The following is a 17,902-nucleotide window of genomic DNA, read 5'->3' as shown; positions in this document are numbered from 1 at the left end:
ATGTTACTTAGGGGATGAGAAAGGGGGGATGAAGGGGAAAAAGATAACACCTGGTTGCGAACCAGCTGAGTTAGAGTCATCTAGTCCCTGGGAACTCTCAAAACTGACCAGCCAGGATAACCTTCCAGGTCAGGACCCTACACTGAGGAGAAACTTCTGGGAGTAGAATCAAAATTAAGCAGGACGAGGGCAACAGATACCCTTGTTTTCCTTGAAAAGAGAAAGCCAAGACAAAAGTAAGGCAGTGAATAAAGTCAATAAATCTCTGGGCTAGACGCTGGGGCTCACACCCGTAATCCCAACACTTTGGGAGGCCTAGGTGGGAGGATTGCTTGAGCCCAGGATTTCAAACCACCCTGGGCAACATAGTGAGACCTTGTGTCTCCAAAAAATAAAAAAATTAGCCAGGCTTGGTGGCACACACTTGTGGTCCCAGTTACTCAGGAGGCTTAGGTGAGAGGATTGCTGGGAAGTCAGGGCTACAGTGAGCCATGATTGCTCCACTGCACTCTAGCCAGGGTAATAGAGTGAGACCCTGTCTCGAAAAAAAAAAAAAAAAAAAAAAAAAATTTAAGGATACCCCATTCTTCACGATGTGATTATTTCACATTGCATGCCAATATCAAAACATCTCATATACCCCATAAATATATGCCCAAAAATTAAAAATAAAAAAAATTTAAGTAATAATCTCTGAAGGCAAGGCACTATATTTTTTAATACTACATAAAAAAAAGAAGGAGCTCCACAACGTTAGAAAAACTATCACAAACCACTCACTCCTATTTCTAAAAGTTCAGGAAAACTCATTTCATGTAAATGAAATAGCAAAGTATTGAGATTAGATTCCATACAAAGTTAATATAAGAAGAGAGAATATGCAGCAGAATAACATCTCTACAGACAATAAAAGCACACTAGAAAGACACACCTACAGATCAAAACCTTAACTGTTTCAAAATGTGATAAAAGACATAAAGAAAATGATAAGATATGAAACTACATAAATCAGAAGTAGAAAAATTCAGAAGTGAAGTGACAGAACTCAGAAATGTATTAGAAATGAAAGGAAAAATCATTTCAGAATAAAGATTAAAGGAGAATAAGCAAAACAGATAATGCCATAAGACAAATAGAAGGCGAAAAGAGGAAATATATTAAGGTCAAAAAGAAATGAAGGCCAGGCACAGTGGCTCAAGCCTGTAATCCCAGCACTTCGGGAGGCCAAGGCGGGTGGAGCACCTGAGGTCAGGAGTTCAAGACCAGCCTGACTAACATGGTGAAACCCCGTCTCTACTAAAAATACAAAATTAGCCGGATGTGGTGGCGGGCACCTGTAATCCCAGCTACTTGGGAGGCTTGAACCCAAGAGGTGAAGGTTGCAGCGAGCCAGGATCGCACCATTGAGCTCCACCCTGGACATCAAGAGCAAAACTCTCTCTCAAAAAAAAAAAGAAAAAAAATCAAGAGATAGCATTTGAGAGATAGCAACAAATATTGAAAATAGGGGCCGGGCGTGGTGGCTCATGCCTGTAATCCCAGCACTTTGGGAGGCCGAGGCGGGCGGATCACGAGGTCAGGAGATGGAGACCACGGTGAAACCCCATCTCTACTAAAAATACAAAAAAATTAGCCGGGCGTCGTGGCGGGCGCCTGTAGTCCCAGCTACTCGGAGAGGCTGAGGCAGGAGAATGGCATGAACCTGGGAGGCGGAGCTTGCAGTGAGCCGCGATTGCGCCACTGCACTCCAGCCTGGGCAACAGAGCAGGACTCCGTCTAAAAAAAAAAAAAAAAAAAAAAAAAGAAAGAAAATAGGTAAAAATCTATTATACAGGTGATAACGAAGAAAACCAAAGCGAGGAAACAGAATGAATACTAAGAACTATAATCCAAAGTTACTTTCCTATAATTAAAAAAAGAAACTTTTTTGAAAGAATACACTATATCCTTCAAATATTGACCCAGAACACCAAGACATATGCTAATAACATTACTGTACCTTGAAGAAAAAGAAAAAATTCTTCAGGCATCTACAAAAAGGTACATGTTACTTATAAGGAAAAGAAACTTAGATTATCATCTGGCTTTTTAAAAGTAGTAGTTCATGCCAGAAGAAAATAGAATAGCATGTTTTAGATATTCAAGAAAAATGTGAGCCAAGGATTTTATACCTTGAGAAACTGACGTTGAAGTACAAAGGGCACAGACAACTATTATCAACATGTAAGAAATTAGGGAATCTTGTTCCCTTGAGCCCTCTAGGAGAACAAACTTAAGACAAAATTACTAGAAAGACATTGACAGAAGGGCTGGACCACGTGGTTCACACCTATAATCCCAGCATTTTGGTAAGCCAAGGTGGGAGGATCGCTTGAGACTAGGAGTTCAAGGCTGCAGTGAGCTATGATCATACCACTGCACTTTAGCCTGAGTGACAGAGCAAGACCGTGTCTCAAAAATAAATACATACATACATACATACATACATACATGCAGTTAACTGTAGAACTATGACTAAATGAAGATTAAAAGGGAGGGCTGGGTGTAGTGGCTCTGAATTATAATCCCAGCACTTTGGGAGCCCAAGGTAGAAGTACCACTTGAGGCCAGCAGTTTGAGACCAGCCTAGGCAACATAGTAAGACCCTATATCTTAAAAATGTATATATGTATATTTTTTAATTAGCCAGGCATGGTGGTGCACACCTGTAGTCTCAGCGACTCAGAAGGCTAAGACAGGAGATTGCTTGAGCCCAGGAGTTCAAGATTATAATGAGCTATGATTGCACCACTGTACCCCAGCCTGGGTGACAGACTGACCCTGTCTCTAAAAATAAAAATAAAAGGGAGAGAGTGTAGCATACTCTAGCTATGTACTCAATCCATGTAAATGTAGTACAAAGAAGAGGTATGCAAAAAGGAATTTTAATTGTTCTCAGGGATATTGGAGTGATAATACTGCTATTCTATTATGTGTATAAATGTAGAATAAAGGAAATGAGTATGCATTATTCTAGTTCTGCTCTCTCCTTTGTCCTTGAAAACCAGAGTGTGGAGATAGAAGAAGATAAAGTTGCAAAATAGAAGTTTAAATAGAGTATCTTGTAGTCCTGAGTATGAATTTGAACTAAATTCCTCTTTTGATAAAATTTCTATATATTCTAGCTTGTCAACTGAGAAAGTCTAGAAATAAAGTGTCAGTGAACATCTCTACTCCCAGATTGTATCTTGAAATTTTATTTCCCACTTAAAGAAACCAGAGCTTATTGGAAAATGTCTGATTCTAGGTTTAGAACAGGAAATGTGCAAATGAGTCTGTACCCTCCTGTCATACCAAATAGCAAGCAAGCTGTCAAAGACCGCTAAGAGTCAAAAAGACTCAGGAGCCAACTTGAAGATGTTCCCACTGACCAAAGATAAGATAATTTCAGCTTTAAAAGTGATCATTGCAATAGATTAAAATCCAATAAATACACTTAAATATATGAGTTCTTAATGATAAACTTAAGACTAATTGGTTGCCTTTGGAAGATCATATGGAACAAATTTATTACCTCAAAACATATAAATAAAATGAAAGAAGTGAACATATATCCTGCTTTTCTTATAAGAACTGTATTATTATATTGATTGAGTAACCAAATAGTAGATAAAAGGATTGTTTCTTTATAAAATTATCCCAATAAAAGAAAATAAGTGATTATCATTTTGCAACACTCAGTAAATTAGTGTATCTAGACATTGATAAACAGCTGCTAACATACCACCTTCTGTAGTCTTGTTAAAGGAACCAAACATGGTCTGATCAAACTTCTGGATCCAACTACCAATTTGCCCAACATAAAAAGGACAAAGTAACAGATTGGACTGCACTATGAACGTACAGTCAACCAAATCCATATTATGGGGAAAATTGTCATACACTCTGGGTTCTAAAACAGATGAATTGCAGGGAGGAAAAGGAATGGAGAGAAAATCTATAGACAATAAGAGACTTTTTAATTTAATCTAATTTTTTTAGAGACAGGGTCTCACTCTGTCACCCAGGCTGGAGTGCAGTGGTGCAATAATAGCTCACAGCTGTCTCAAGCAATCCCTGCCTCAGCCTCCCAAGTAGCTGGGACGAAGGTGAATGCCACCATGCCTGGCTAATTTTTTTTTCCAAGTTTTTTATAGAGATAAAGTCTCTTTGTGTTGACCAGGCTGGTCTTGAACTTGAACTTGTGGCCTCAAGCAGTCCTCCAGCCTCAGCCTTCCAGAGTGCTGGGATTACAGGCATGAGCCACCACACTCAGCCTTTTTTTTTTTTTTTTAAGTCTCAGCCAGACACAGTGGCTCACCTGATCCCAGCATTTTTGGGGGCCGAGGTGAGAGGATTGCTTGAGGCCAGGAGTTTGAGACTAGCCTGGTCAACACAGCAAGACCCCTATTTTTAAATAAATAAAAATTAAATAAATATTAATTAAAAATTTTTTAAATGTAGTGTTAAGTAAGACTGAAGTGTCTAGGGATGACACTTTCTGTATTTGAGTTTTATTTTATAATAAAAAGGTTGTTTCAAAGAACTATGCAAAAGACTTCTACTTTCAAATAGGATGTAGTAGAGAGTAACAGCCATCACCCCCACTACAATGACTAGGAAAAAAAGACAAATTACAAAAATCATATTTTAAAATACATCAGAGGCATTTCAAAGTAATGACCAAACGAACTAAAATTCCATTGAAGAAAGAGCCTGTGTTGCCGGCCGGGCACGGTCGCTCACACCTGTAATCCCAGCACTTTGGGAGGGCCAAGGCCGGCGGATCACGAGGTCAGGAGATCAAGACCACCCTGGCTAACACGGTGAAACTCCATCTCTACTAAAAATGCAAAAAATTAGCCGGGCATGGTGTCAGGCGCCTGTAGTCCCAGCTGCTCGGGAGGCTGAGGCAGGAGAATGGCGTGAACCCAGGAGGCGGAGCTTGCAGTGAGCTGAGATCACACCACTTGCACTCCAGCCTGGGCAACAGAGCAAGACTCCGTCTCAAAAAAAAAAAAAAGAGCCTGTGTTATGTGAGCTGAGGTCATAGGTTGTTTTCTTTCCTTGGGACATTTTCCAAGTCTGAGTGTAGAAAATAGCTTAATAGCTGGCATAGATATAAATTCTAAGACGTTTTTCTAATGACTAAGTAAAATGTTAGATTTTCATTGCACATTTTACTATAGCAAGTCTGTGTACTCAATATATCATTAGTGTGATTTCAAATCTTATGAAAAAGGCTTCACTTAATAAGAACAAGCATACAGTCTGGTTTCCCTCACTGCAGGTATGATCCGAAGGAGAACAAGTGGACTCGGGTAGCTTCTATGAGTACCAGAAGACTAGGTGTGGCTGTGGCTGTGTTAGGAGGGTTCTTATATGCTGTAGGTGGCTCTGACGGGACATCTCCACTCAACACAGGTTAGTGCCTCCCAAAGGCAATCAGGTTCCCCAAAAGCAGAACATTTTCCTGGAGAGTCCTCCTACAAAAAGTGTAGAAACTCCAGGTTATCCTATAATTTACTAGGAAAATGCCTAATTTTCCCTCCAGCAGAGTGCGGCTCTCAGCTCTTCCTCAGCTCCCACTGTAGTCATATTCTAAGTACATTCCCCAAATATTTATTTCTTCCCCTGCTTTCCAAGATGCTGGAAATTTATAATGAATTTTAAAAACTACTTTCTTAATATAATTAGTTCCTTTTCCTCCATCACAACTTCTCCTCAAAAAAAACCACAACGTACTCTAATCTAAGAATAAATAAAAACTTAGAACTACAAATTCATTTATTTGGGTTTTGTTTTTGTTTTTATGACAGGATCTTGCTCTGTCACCCAGGCTGGAGTCCAGTGGCACAATCTTGGCTCACTGCAACCTCTACTTCCCGGACTCAAGCAATCCTCCCACCTCAGCCTTCTGAGTAGCTGGGATTATAGGTGTGTGCCACCACACCTGGCTGATTTTTGTATTTTTAGTAGAGATGGGGTTTCACTGTGTTGCCCAGGCTGGTCTCAAACTCCTGAGCTCAAGTGATCCGCCCACCTCAGCCTCCTAAAGTGCTGGAATTATAAGCGTGAGCCGCTGCACCTGGCCTGGTTTGTTATTCCTTTCTATTTAGATAGTATGGGTATTTTTGCCTAAGGATATTGTCAATGTGACAGTCACACCAGATTCGTCACATGTCTTGTCTTCTCTTCGGAAGCTTAAAATGCACTATGCTATAGGGAAGGGAATACAGGAGTACAGAAGTTGTCTGATTATGATGATAAATTGTTAGTACTGAATGGTGCTTATTGATCATGTAGTCAGGATCCCCATTTAACGATAAGGAGAGTGAGGCTGAGAGTCATGTAGCTAATTAGTCATTTAGATAAAACCAGACCCAGAGTATCTGGATCCCAACACATGCCCTTTCCACTGTACCATACCTAGAAGAAACCAGCCCCTGATGAGAGTATGTGTAGTATTGTCCAGAGGTATACAAATCCTTCTCAGAAGCAAAAATCAGATCATGTGTTGAAAATATGTGTTATCACAAAGTATCAGTGGCTATAAAGAAAACTGGAGGTGAGAGGAAATGGTTGAATGCTCACTTACTGGTTTTTCTTTTCCCTACAGTGGAACGTTACAATCCTCAGGAAAACAGATGGCACACTATAGCCCCTATGGGGACCCGGAGGAAACACCTAGGCTGTGCAGTATATCAGGACATGATCTATGCTGTAGGAGGTAGAGATGACACTACAGAGCTGAGCAGTGCTGAGAGATACAACCCCAGAACCAACCAGTGGTCTCCGGTGGTGGCCATGACATCACGCCGTAGTGGAGTAAGTGGAGTTATGGACACTTAGGTTGCTTCCAAATCTTGGCTATTAATAGTGCTGCAATAAACATGGGAGTGCAGATATGTCTTCATTATACTGATTTCCTTTCTTTGGGGTATATACCTAGCAGTCAGATTGCTGGATCATATGATATTTCTATTTTTAGTTTTTTGAGGAACCTCCAAACTGTTGTACTAATTTACATTCCCACCAGCAGCGTAGGAGTGTTCCCTTTTCTCTGCATCCTTATCAGCAATCGTTATGGCCTGACTTTTGGATAAAAGCCATTTTAACTGGGGTGAGATGACATCTCATTGTAATTTTCATTTCCATTTCTCTAATGATCAGATGATGAGCACCTTTTCGTATACCTGTTTGCTATTTTTATGTCTTCTTTGGAGAAAGGTCTATTCAGATCTTTTGCCCACTTTTTAATTGGATTATTAGATTTTTTTCTATTGGGTTGTTTGAGCCCTTATATATTCTAGTTATTAATCCCTTGTCAGAAGGGTAGTTTTCTCCCATTCTGTGGGTTGTCTGTTCACTTTGTTGGTTGTTTCCTTTGCTGTGCGGAAGCTTTTTAACTTAATGTGATCCCATTTGTCTATTTTTTCTTTGGTTGCCTGTGCTTGTGGAGTATTACTGAAAAAAATCTTTGCCCAGACCAATGTCCTGGAGAGTTTCCCCGGTGTTTTCTTTTAGCAGTTTCATTGTTTGAGGCCTTAGATTTAAATCTTTAATTCATTTTAATTTGATTTTTGTATATGGCAAAAAATGGGGTCTAGTTTCATTCTGCATATAGATACCCAGTTTTCCCAGCACCATTAATTGAAGAGATTGTCCTTTCCCCAATATACGTTCCTGGCACCTTTGTCAAAAAAACAGTTCGCTGTAAATGTATAGGTTTATTTCTGGGTTCTCCATTCTGTTCCATTGGTCTATGTGTCTGTTTTTATTCTAGTCTCATACCGTTTTGGTTACTGTAGCTCTTTAATTTGAAGTCAGATAATATGATTCCTCCTGTTTTGGTCTTGTTGCTGAAGATAGCTTTGGCTATTCTGGGTCTTTGTGGTTGCGTATAAATTTTAGGATTATTTTTTCTATTTCTGTGAAGACTGTCATTGGTATTTTGGTAGGGATTGCATTGAATCTGTAGATTGTTTTGGATAGTATGGACATTTTCACAATATTGATTCTTCCAATCCATGAACATGGAATGTGTTTTCATTTTTGTGTGTCCTCTTCAATTTCTTGCATCAGTGTTTTCTAGTTTTCATCATATTTTTCACTTCTTTGGTTCAGTTTATTTGTAGGTATTTTATTTATAGCTGTTGTAAATAGGATTACTTTCTTGATTTCTTTTTCAGATTGTTTGCTGTTGGCATATAGAAATGCTACTGATTTTTATATCTTGATTTTGTATCCTGCAGCTCTGCTGAATTTATCTGTTCTAATAGTTTTTTGGTGGAGTCTTTAGGTTTTTCCAAATACAAAATCATACTGTCTGCAAAGAAGGATAATTTGACTTTTTCATTTCCAGTTTGGATGCCCTTTATTTCTTTCTTTTGTCCTGTTGCTCTAGCTAGGACTTCCAGTACTATACTGAATAACAGTGGTGAAAGTGCACATCCCTGTCTTGTTCCAGATCTTAGAGGAAAGGCTTTTAGTTTTTCCCCATTCTAAATGATGCTATCTGTGGGTCTGTCATATATGGCTTTTATTGTGTTGAGGTATGTTCCCTCTATGCCCACTTTTTTAAGGGTTTTTATCATGAAGGGATGCTTACTTTTATCAAATGCTTTTTCAGCATCAATTGAAATGGTTATTTGGTTTTTGTCCTTCATTCTGTTGATATGATGTACCACACTGATTGATCTGCATATGTTGAACCATTCTTGCATCCCTGGGATAATTTCTACCTGGTCATGATGAATGATCTTTCTAATGTGTCATTGAATTCAGTTTGCTGGGATTTTGTTGAAGATTTTTGCATCATTGTTCATTGAGGATATTGGACTGTAGCTTTCTTTTTTTGATGTGTCTTTGTCTGGTTTTGGTATCAGGGTAATACTGGCCTCCTAAAGTGAGTTTGGAAGTATTCCCTCTTCCTCTATGTTTGGAGTAGCTTGATAGGATTAGTATTAATTCTTCTTTAAAGATTTGATAAGATTCAGCAGTGAGGCCATTGGGTCCTGGGCTTTTCTTTGCTGGAAGATTATTTTTTTTTCTTTTCTTTTTTTTAATTATACTTTAAGTTCTAGGGTACATGTGCACAACGTGCAGGTTTGATACATAGGTCTACATGTGCCATGTTGGTTTGCTGCACCCATCAACTCGTCATTTACATTAGGTATTTCTCCTAATGCTATCACTCCCCCAGCCCCCCACCCCGCGACAGGCCCTGGTGTGTGATGTTCCCCGCCCTGTGTCTAAGTGATGTCATCGTTCAATTCCGCTGGGAAATTTTTTATTACAGCTTTGATCTCATTACTTTTTTGTTTTGTTTTGAGACAGGGTCTGGCTCTGTCGCCAAGGTTGGAGTGCAATGATACAATGTCGGCTTATTGCATCGTCCACCTCCCAGGCTCAAACCATCCTTCCACCTCAGTCTGCCCATTAGCTGGGACTACATGTACACACCATCATGCCCAGCTAATTTTTGTTTTTTGTTTTTTTTTTTTTTTTTTTTGGTAGAGTTGGGGTTTTGCCATGTTGCCCAGCCTGGTCTCAAACTCCTGGGCTCAAGCGATCTATTCGCCTCAGCCTCCCAAAGTGCTGAAATTACAGGCATGAGCCACCACATTCAGCCTCATTACTTGTTATTGGTCCGTTCAAGTTTTGGACTTCTTCATGGGTCAATCTTGGTAGGTTGTATGTGTCTAGGAATTTATCTGTTTCTTCTAGATTTTCTAATGTATTGGCATATATTGTTCATAATGGCCTCTAATTATCCTTTGAATGTCTATGGTATCAGTTGTAATGTCTCCTTTTTCATCTCTGATTTTATTTATTTGGGCCTTCTTTTTTCTTAGTCTGCCTAAAGGTTTGTTAATTTTGTTTATCCTCTCAAAAGTCAACTTTTCATTTCATTGATCTTTTGTGTTTTTTTCACTTAAATTTCATTAATTTCTGCTCTGATCTTTATTGTTTCTTCTCATTTTGGATTTGGTTTGTTCTTTTCTAGTTCTTTAAGATACATTGTTATGTTATTTGAAGTTTTTGTACTTTTTTGATGTAGGCTCTTATTGCTATAAACTTTCCCCTTACTTTCACTTTATGTCCAAAACCACTTTATAGGTTTTGGTATGTTGTTTTTCCATTTTCATTTGTTTCAAGAAACTTTTAATTTCTTCATTTCTTCATTGACCCACTGGTCATTCAGGATGCTTTTAGGTAAATCAAGCCCTGCTAATTTGACACTAGAAAATAATGAATGTCTTTTGATTATTTTTATCTCATGTAGTTGAATAATTAGAGAATATGTTTTTAGGATTTCTCCTTTTTTTTTTTTTTTTTTTTTTTTTTGAGAAGGAGTCTCACTCTGTCACCCAGACTGGAGTGCAGTGGCGCAATCTCAGCTCACTGCAACTTCCACCTCCCAGGTTCGAGCAATTCTCCTGCCTCAGCCTCCCGAGTAGCTGGGACTACAGGCGCGTGCCACCATGTCCAGCTAACTTTTGTATTTTTAGTAGAGATGGGGTTTTGCCATGTTGGCCAGGCTGGTCTCAAACTCCTGACCTAAAGTGATCCACTCCCTTCAGCCTCCCAAAGTGCTGAGATTACAGACATAAGCCACTGCGCCTGGCTTTTAGGATTTATCCTGTATCCATTGCTTTTCTGAAACAATCTCCCCAAATTATCCACTACCTTATCTAAATTAATATTAGATCTAAATATTGCAACTTAATGTTTCTAGCTAATAGTCTAAGTAGTTGGCATACTAATACAAATGTTTAGGCAAAAATACATCTGGCTCCACCCTCAGTCCCCACAAACTAGTTTGAGTCTATCCTATCTATAGTATAGACCAGATCACACTGCCCTGGGACATGTTCTAGACCATGGATGGCCTGTGACTACAAGAGACTTCTGGGTGAAGTATAGAATTCATCCATCTTGGGATGTTTGCTTAGAGCAAAATATAACCCATTAACCACTGATCATGTCAGGAGTTCATCGAGACATCCACAACAGGAAGGAGAAGCAAGCAGTAGCTAAGCACTCCACAATCTGAGGATAAAAGAGAGTGAATTCTGGTTTGCATAAGTCAAGGAACACCACTGGAAGGTGTCAGCAAGTCAAAGCCTTCACATATCTGTGGCTTTTTATTACTGACAACTAACAGCATCTTAGTCACATTCCTGTTAAGTGTTCGCTGTGTGTTGGGAAAGCAAAAATGAGTATGGCATGATTCCTCTCCTTAGGTAGCTCCCAATTTAGTGAAGGAAATTGAAATGTTTACAGCTAACTATAATAAGTAAACCCTACAGTAGTGTTATATATTTTATAGAAGAACATAGGAAAATGCGCTTACTGCTTTGGGGAAGTAAGAATGAGTTGGGGCAGTGAAGAGACTACCAAAGACAGTCACATGTAAGCTAGCTCATGAAGGAAGAATAAGCTTTTCTAAAAGATAGACAGAAAACAGTAGCCAGGGCCAGGTGCGGTGGCTCATGCCTGTAATCCCAGCACTTTGAAAGGCAGAGACAGGATCACTTGAGCCCAGGAATTTGAGACCGGCATGGGCAACATGTGAGACCCCATCTATACAAAAAATTTAAAAATTAGCCAGATGTAGTGTTGCATCCCTGTAGTCCCGGCAACTTAAGAAGCTGAGGTGGGAGGATCACTTGAGCCTAGGAGGTAGAAGCCACGGTGAACTGTTTTTTTGTTTTATTTTGTTTTTGAGATGTAGTCTTGCTCTGTCACCTAGGCTGGAGTGCAGTGGTGCGATCTTGGCTCACTGCAACCTCCACCTCCCAGGCTCAAGTGATTCTCCTGCCTCAGCCTCCCAAGTAGCTAGGACTACAGGTGTGTGCCACCACGCCCAGCTATTTTTTTGTATTTTTAGTAGAGACGGGGTTTTACTATGGTGACCTGTGATCCTGCCACTGCACTGCAGCCTGAGTGACAGAGCAAGACCCTGTGAGTGAGAGAGAGAGAGGGAAAGAGAGGGAGAGAGAGAGAGAGATAGAGGAGGGAGGAGGGAGGGAGGTGGGGGAGGGGAGGGGAGGGGAGAAGAAAACACCAGCCAGGGAACATGTGCAAAAGTGTGGAGGTGTGAAAAATGTATGTTATCTTCAGGGACTAGCAGTTAATCTAGTTTTACTGCAGCATAGGATTCATTAGTAGGAGTAAAGGGAAACTATAGGAGGTGAGGCTTAAATAGTGGGCTAAGATAGATTTCTGGAGGGCCTGAGTAACATAATAAGGACTTTAAACTTATCCTTAAGTAGTAGGGAGGCTTAGAAAGTTGTTTTGGTTTTAGGAGATTTTTTTGAGAGGGTCCCACTCTGCTGCCCAGGCTGGAGTGCAGTGGCACAATTTCAGCTCACTGCAACCTCGACCTTTCAGGCTCAAGCAGTCCTTCTGCCTCAGCCTTCCAAGTAGCTGGGACTACAGGTATGCCCCACCACACCCAGCTAATTTTTGTATTTTTTGTAAAGACAGAGTCTCACTATGTTGCCCAGGCCTGTCTCGAACTCCTGGGCTCAAGCGATCCACCCATCTCAGCCTCCCAAAGTGAGAAAGTTTTTAAAGAGGAAAGTGACAATATGATTAGATTTATATTTTTCTGTTTTACTTTATTTTTGTAGAGATAGGGGTCTCACTGTGTTGCCCAAGCTGGTCTTCAACTCCAGGCTTCAAGTGATGCTCCCACCTGGGCCTTCCCAAAGTGCTGGGATTACAGGCATGAGGTACCGTGCCTGGCCTAGATTTGTATTTTTAAAAGAGAATTTTACTAGCAATTTAGAAAGATTAGAGCAGGCAAATACCAGAGGAAGTGAGAGCAGTTTGGAGGTTGTTTGCTCACTCCTAGTGAACAGTTTTTCTAAAATTTAAGAAATACATGTTTTGGATTCTGTGTGAATATTCTAATATATAATTTTATAGTTCTCATAATTTGATAGACTTTTGTTGTTACATTTTCCCTCTGTGTTTCAGTAAACCAGAATGTAAGGCCATAAAAAATTATCTTTTGTAAATAGATTTATCTAGAAACCAGTCTATAATTTCCTTACGATTGTCTAGTTTCTTCAGCAGCTTACTGTATTTTGGTTTTGTAGGTTGGCCTGGCAGTGGTCAATGGACAGCTCATGGCAGTAGGAGGTTTTGATGGCACAACATACTTGAAGACCATAGAAGTTTTTGATCCTGATGCCAATACATGGAGGTAACTTTTAAGCTGTATAGCAAATCACCTCACTACTGACTTGGAAATCATGGGCTTGAGATAGCCCATGACCATCAGAACTGGGATGGTCAGTACATTGGAGTACTTTGAAGAGGGCTGAAGTTACACATATTTATGGCTCATTTTGACTTGATTGCTCTAAAGTGGCTGATATATTACAAAATTCTCCTTTTCAGTAACTGTCCAGTTTTATAATTAGAGATGGGTAAAATAGGGAAAAAAATCTTCTTCCTAGTCCCATCACGTTCAGCTGAGGAAACAAAAGCACCGAGAAATATAATGACTTGCCTAAGTGAGTTAGTGATAGAGTTAGAATTAGAACCTAGGTCTTTGGCTCCAAATCTGTCCATGCCATTTTTTGGTGTTCTTGTGGGAAACCTATGCCTAGGAAAAACAAATGGCAATTACTTTTGAAAAATTAATATTTGAAAAATAATATTTCATTGTTAAATCCATTTTAACTTTTTGGGAGGAGGCTACATCTTATTTGAGAGAGCTTAAACTTCATTTCAAGGTTTAATTTTACTTTGCTTTTAAATCCTCAATTGTCTAATAAAGCTTTCTTAAGTAGTTAAGTAGTTTTTATAATTTCACATAAATTAGGTGACTTGCATTTATTTTAAATATTCAAGAACCTTTACAAACTTAGCAAAATTCTCTTAAACCTTTAAACTTAACATAATTAAGTCTAAATCTTTACTCAATCATATTTTATACTTGAATCACAAGAGTAATCTTATAGATGCTCTAAAAAGCCAAATTCTCTTAAACACTACAAGAACTTAAAATGCGAAACATATAGTTTATTCTCAAACTTTAAAAATAACAATACTATGGGTTTGATGTATGGCATATCTGTACTTAATTCTAAATACTAGTCTTCTAAGAAAACAGTTTTGCCTTCCAAGCAATTTGGGGTTTCCTTCTCAATAAAATGGGCTTACTTGCCTAAGCAAGTTTAGGGTTACCATCTGTGGTTAAGGTTGCACATCAACCAGAAATATCAGGCTGGACATGTGAGCTGAGGCAGCAGACATTCTGGGAAATTTTTCTTATGACCATGAAGGATAAGCTGAGCTCTGTTTTATTGTTACTATTCTAAAAGAGGCAGTCTTGTAGTCCATTCTTACTGTATTCTAATACATTTCCTAATTTTAAGCCTGCAACTATTCACCTGGGTTTTTTCATCACACTATTAGATTGAACTATAGTCTATTTCTAGGAAAGCCACAACCCTCACAGAGATTTAAGTGATATGCTTTGGATCCTACATATGTCTCACAGCTCCATATGACTCAGTGGTCACAAAACTAAAGTCAGGCTAATAACAGCATAGTACTTTTTGCTCCTACATCACATTTTTACAGTCCTGTTCATTAAGTAAATATTTACTGATGGCCAGGCACGGTGGCTCATACCTGTAATCTCAGCACTTTGGGAGACCAAGGTGGGCAGATCACCTGAGGTCAGGAATTCGAGACCAGCCTGGCCAACATGGTGAAACCTCGTCTCTACTAAAACTACAAAAACTAGCCAGGCATGGTGGTGGGCACCTGTAATCCCAGCTACTTGGGAGGCTGAGGCAGGAGAATCACTTGAACCTGGCGGGGGCAGAGGTTGCAGTGAGCGGAGATTGGGCCATTGCACTGCAGCCTGGATGACAGAGCAAGACTCCGTCTCAAAAAAAAAAAAAAAAAAAAAAAAAGATTTACTAAGTGCTCTGAGCCCTGGGGATACAAAACCGAACAACAACAAAAATTCCTGCCAAGCGCATGCCTGTAATCCCAGCTACTAGGGAGGCTGAGGCATGAGAATCTCTTGAACCCAGGAGGTGGAGGTTGCAGTGAGCCAAGATCACACCACTGCACTCTAGCCTGGGCGGAAGAGCAAGACTCCATCTCAAAACAAAACAAATTCCTTGCCCTGCTGGAGCTAACCAATTGTATTGAGGGAGACAAACATTACCATACCAGTAGATGGAAGTGCTATGGCAAATATCAAAGCAAGGGAGGGGGCTAGGGAGTACAGGGAGGGGAATCTGTTTTTAAAGGTGTTCAGGGAAGGCCTCATTGGAAAGGTAGCATTTTAGCAAAACCTAATAATGGTAAAGGATAGGTAATGGCAGCTTTGGGCCTCTCACTAGCAGGATATTTTCTTCCATATACAGCTTTCTATTTTTACTAGGAATTTTGAGTAAGCATAATTTCTGAAGACAGCCAAATTTACTGTCACTTAATCACTATAATCTTACCTGAGGACTTGTTTCTTAGTAACTGTCACTAAATAGAATTAGTAATAGATGACAAAGTAATAGTCATGAAATTCTTGAGGATCATCTGTTGAAACATTAATAACTAAATATTTGCAGTTACATATCCCAAACTTAAAAACCAACTCTACCTCATAGCTGATAAAGGTCTAGTATTCTTCTCCATGGAAAGTCCTTAATTTTGAAGATGATCTTGTCACAAACTAGATGCTGACTTTACTCAAATCTGGTTTTGTTCTATAAAGGACTTGAGGAGGCTTACAGAGTACATATAAGACAAAGGGATAAAAATAAATAATTGAAGAATTTTAGCTAAAGGGAAAACATAGGTGGGACAATAATATAGCCAGGGGCAAAATAACAAAAATGTAGAATATATAATTCTGTGTAATTGTTAGAAGTCAGTGAGGTATAAAGTTGTGAAGTTCTGATGCAAAACGTGAATATGATGCTCTCTTATTCTTCACACAGCCTCCTATGAGTGAGAGCATGTCAGTCAATCTCTGAAACAGTCCTGCTACTCAACAGTGCTCAATTGCAGCTTCTAATCTTTAGAATGAAGACAATATTAGTGTGAAGCTGAAAATATTAGTTGTAATATAAAACATAGAAACGTGTTAATAACATCTTAGTCGTAGTTAATAACATCTTAGTTGTAACATATTTTCCAGTTAGAAAATATGATTATGTTTCTTTCTTTGCAGGTTATATGGCGGGATGAATTACCGTCGGCTAGGGGGTGGCGTAGGAGTTATTAAAATGACACATTGTGAATCTCATATTTGGTGAACACAGAGAAGACAGAGTCTTGTATATATTCCTCTGTATTCTGGGGAGCTTTGACCTTGGAGCTTTGTACAGCTTGAGAAAACATTAGAAAAAATTTTATTATTTGCCGGTGCCTCAACAAATGGAAATACAATCCAATGAAAGTACTTCACCTGCAAGATGCACAATAATCTTCAATTCTGTGCAGAAGAATATTTATTTTTGGTTTTAATTTATCATGGTTTTTTGTTGTTTTCGTTTTGAACTTATCCTTCCTCCCACAAAAGAAGAAAAGAAGAAAAAAATTCCAAGCAGCAAAACTTACTTTGTAAGGTATTCATTTAGGTTTGAAAATACTATTTAATAAGGGCAGAAGGGCTATATATGATTTGGCTATTATTTCTAGACAGTCCATCCACATGATTCCACTAACAAGGATTACCAGGAATAAAGGTAGGTATGCAAAATGTATTAGCTAGCCATTATTCTCGCACTAACCACCAGAAGACTTGAAAATCTTAAAAAAAAAAAAAAAAAAAAAAAAAAAACAAGAAAAGGCAACATCTCATTTTAAATAGTACAATTCCGAAGGGATACTAAATCAATAAAAACCAGGACTTAGACACTACAGTTTTCATCAGTGTAATTTTATGTCTTGTTTCTTTCTATATGAACTCGTTTATTTAGTCTTTTTTTCATAATATTCTCATAGAGTTTCTGCTAGATCTAGAGCTCTGCTCAGTGCCTCTTATAAAAACAATAGATAAGTCTCATATGCTGTCTTGAGAATCCAAGAGAATCACATGCAGCTCTGCAACAGTTTTTGCTCAAAAATGTTACCGACTAAAGCAACTGTCCTTCCTGTTTCCTTATTGCTACCAAGGACCAGCAGGGAGAAATGTCTTCTCCCAGCAGTGAATTCTGTTATGCAATTTATTCTTGATGCTCAGGCCTGGTTAAGCTGAGGCTTACCTTTAATAACAGCCTCCAAGGGAATGAATTATTCAGTTTATGTAATAGCACACATTAAAGTGTGTAAAATCAATTGAGGCATTTTATTAATATCTTGGTTCTTTTATACAAACAATGTTTCATTATATTCATTCTATAAGGCCATTGTTACTACTTCTCTCAAATTGCACTTTCTGGTAAAAAGTTAAAAAATTTTTAGGGAAAAAAATAATTTCAATGGTTAAAGTTTTTTTTCCTCATTGTATTCATAGACAAATTTTTTTCAATATATTTTGCAAGAAAAATCTTTGAATAAGACTAACTGCATTTAAAAGGAATAACCTCCTTCTCCTTTTCCCCAACTACAAAGATGTTTGGCAACTTTGTGTTTACATTTAAAGATCATTTGCACCTTTTTCAAGGAAAAAAAGTATTGAGTAAACAATTGTTTACATATATCATTTATGCTTTTTTCTAGCATGTATAACTTTTTTAAATAAAGGTAGTATTTACCATTAAAAAAATTTTAGCTAATGCTTTTTATCCTTGTACTTTTGTTATTTAATTTGGAATTTGTTTCTATATAATTTATTTTACCTGTATGTAAAGTTACAAGTGCTTTCAACTTGACGGAATAAAAGGATTGCCAGCTAGAA

At 38.5% G+C, this 17,902-nt stretch overlaps 1 protein-coding gene across 1 annotated transcript in view; it reads left to right on the top strand.

Annotated features, from left to right (window-relative positions):
* KLHL20 (kelch like family member 20) overlaps positions 1–17,902 on the top strand; it is a 67,787-nt gene extending 49,885 nt beyond the window's left edge. Inside the window, exons 9-12 of the mRNA XM_030823962.1 lie at positions 5,309–5,442; positions 6,638–6,846; positions 13,131–13,237; positions 16,232–17,902. Coding sequence (XP_030679822.1) covers positions 5,309–5,442; positions 6,638–6,846; positions 13,131–13,237; positions 16,232–16,316 — 535 coding nt within the window. The 3' untranslated portion in view covers positions 16,317–17,902. The remainder of the gene's footprint in view (positions 1–5,308; positions 5,443–6,637; positions 6,847–13,130; positions 13,238–16,231) is intronic.

This window comes from Nomascus leucogenys, chromosome 12, assembly GCF_006542625.1.
Source record: "Nomascus leucogenys isolate Asia chromosome 12, Asia_NLE_v1, whole genome shotgun sequence".
NCBI classification, from domain to species: Eukaryota; Metazoa; Chordata; class Mammalia; order Primates; family Hylobatidae; genus Nomascus; species Nomascus leucogenys.
Note: the sequence above shows the minus strand (reverse complement) of the source record. Positions and strands in the feature narration are given on the sequence as shown.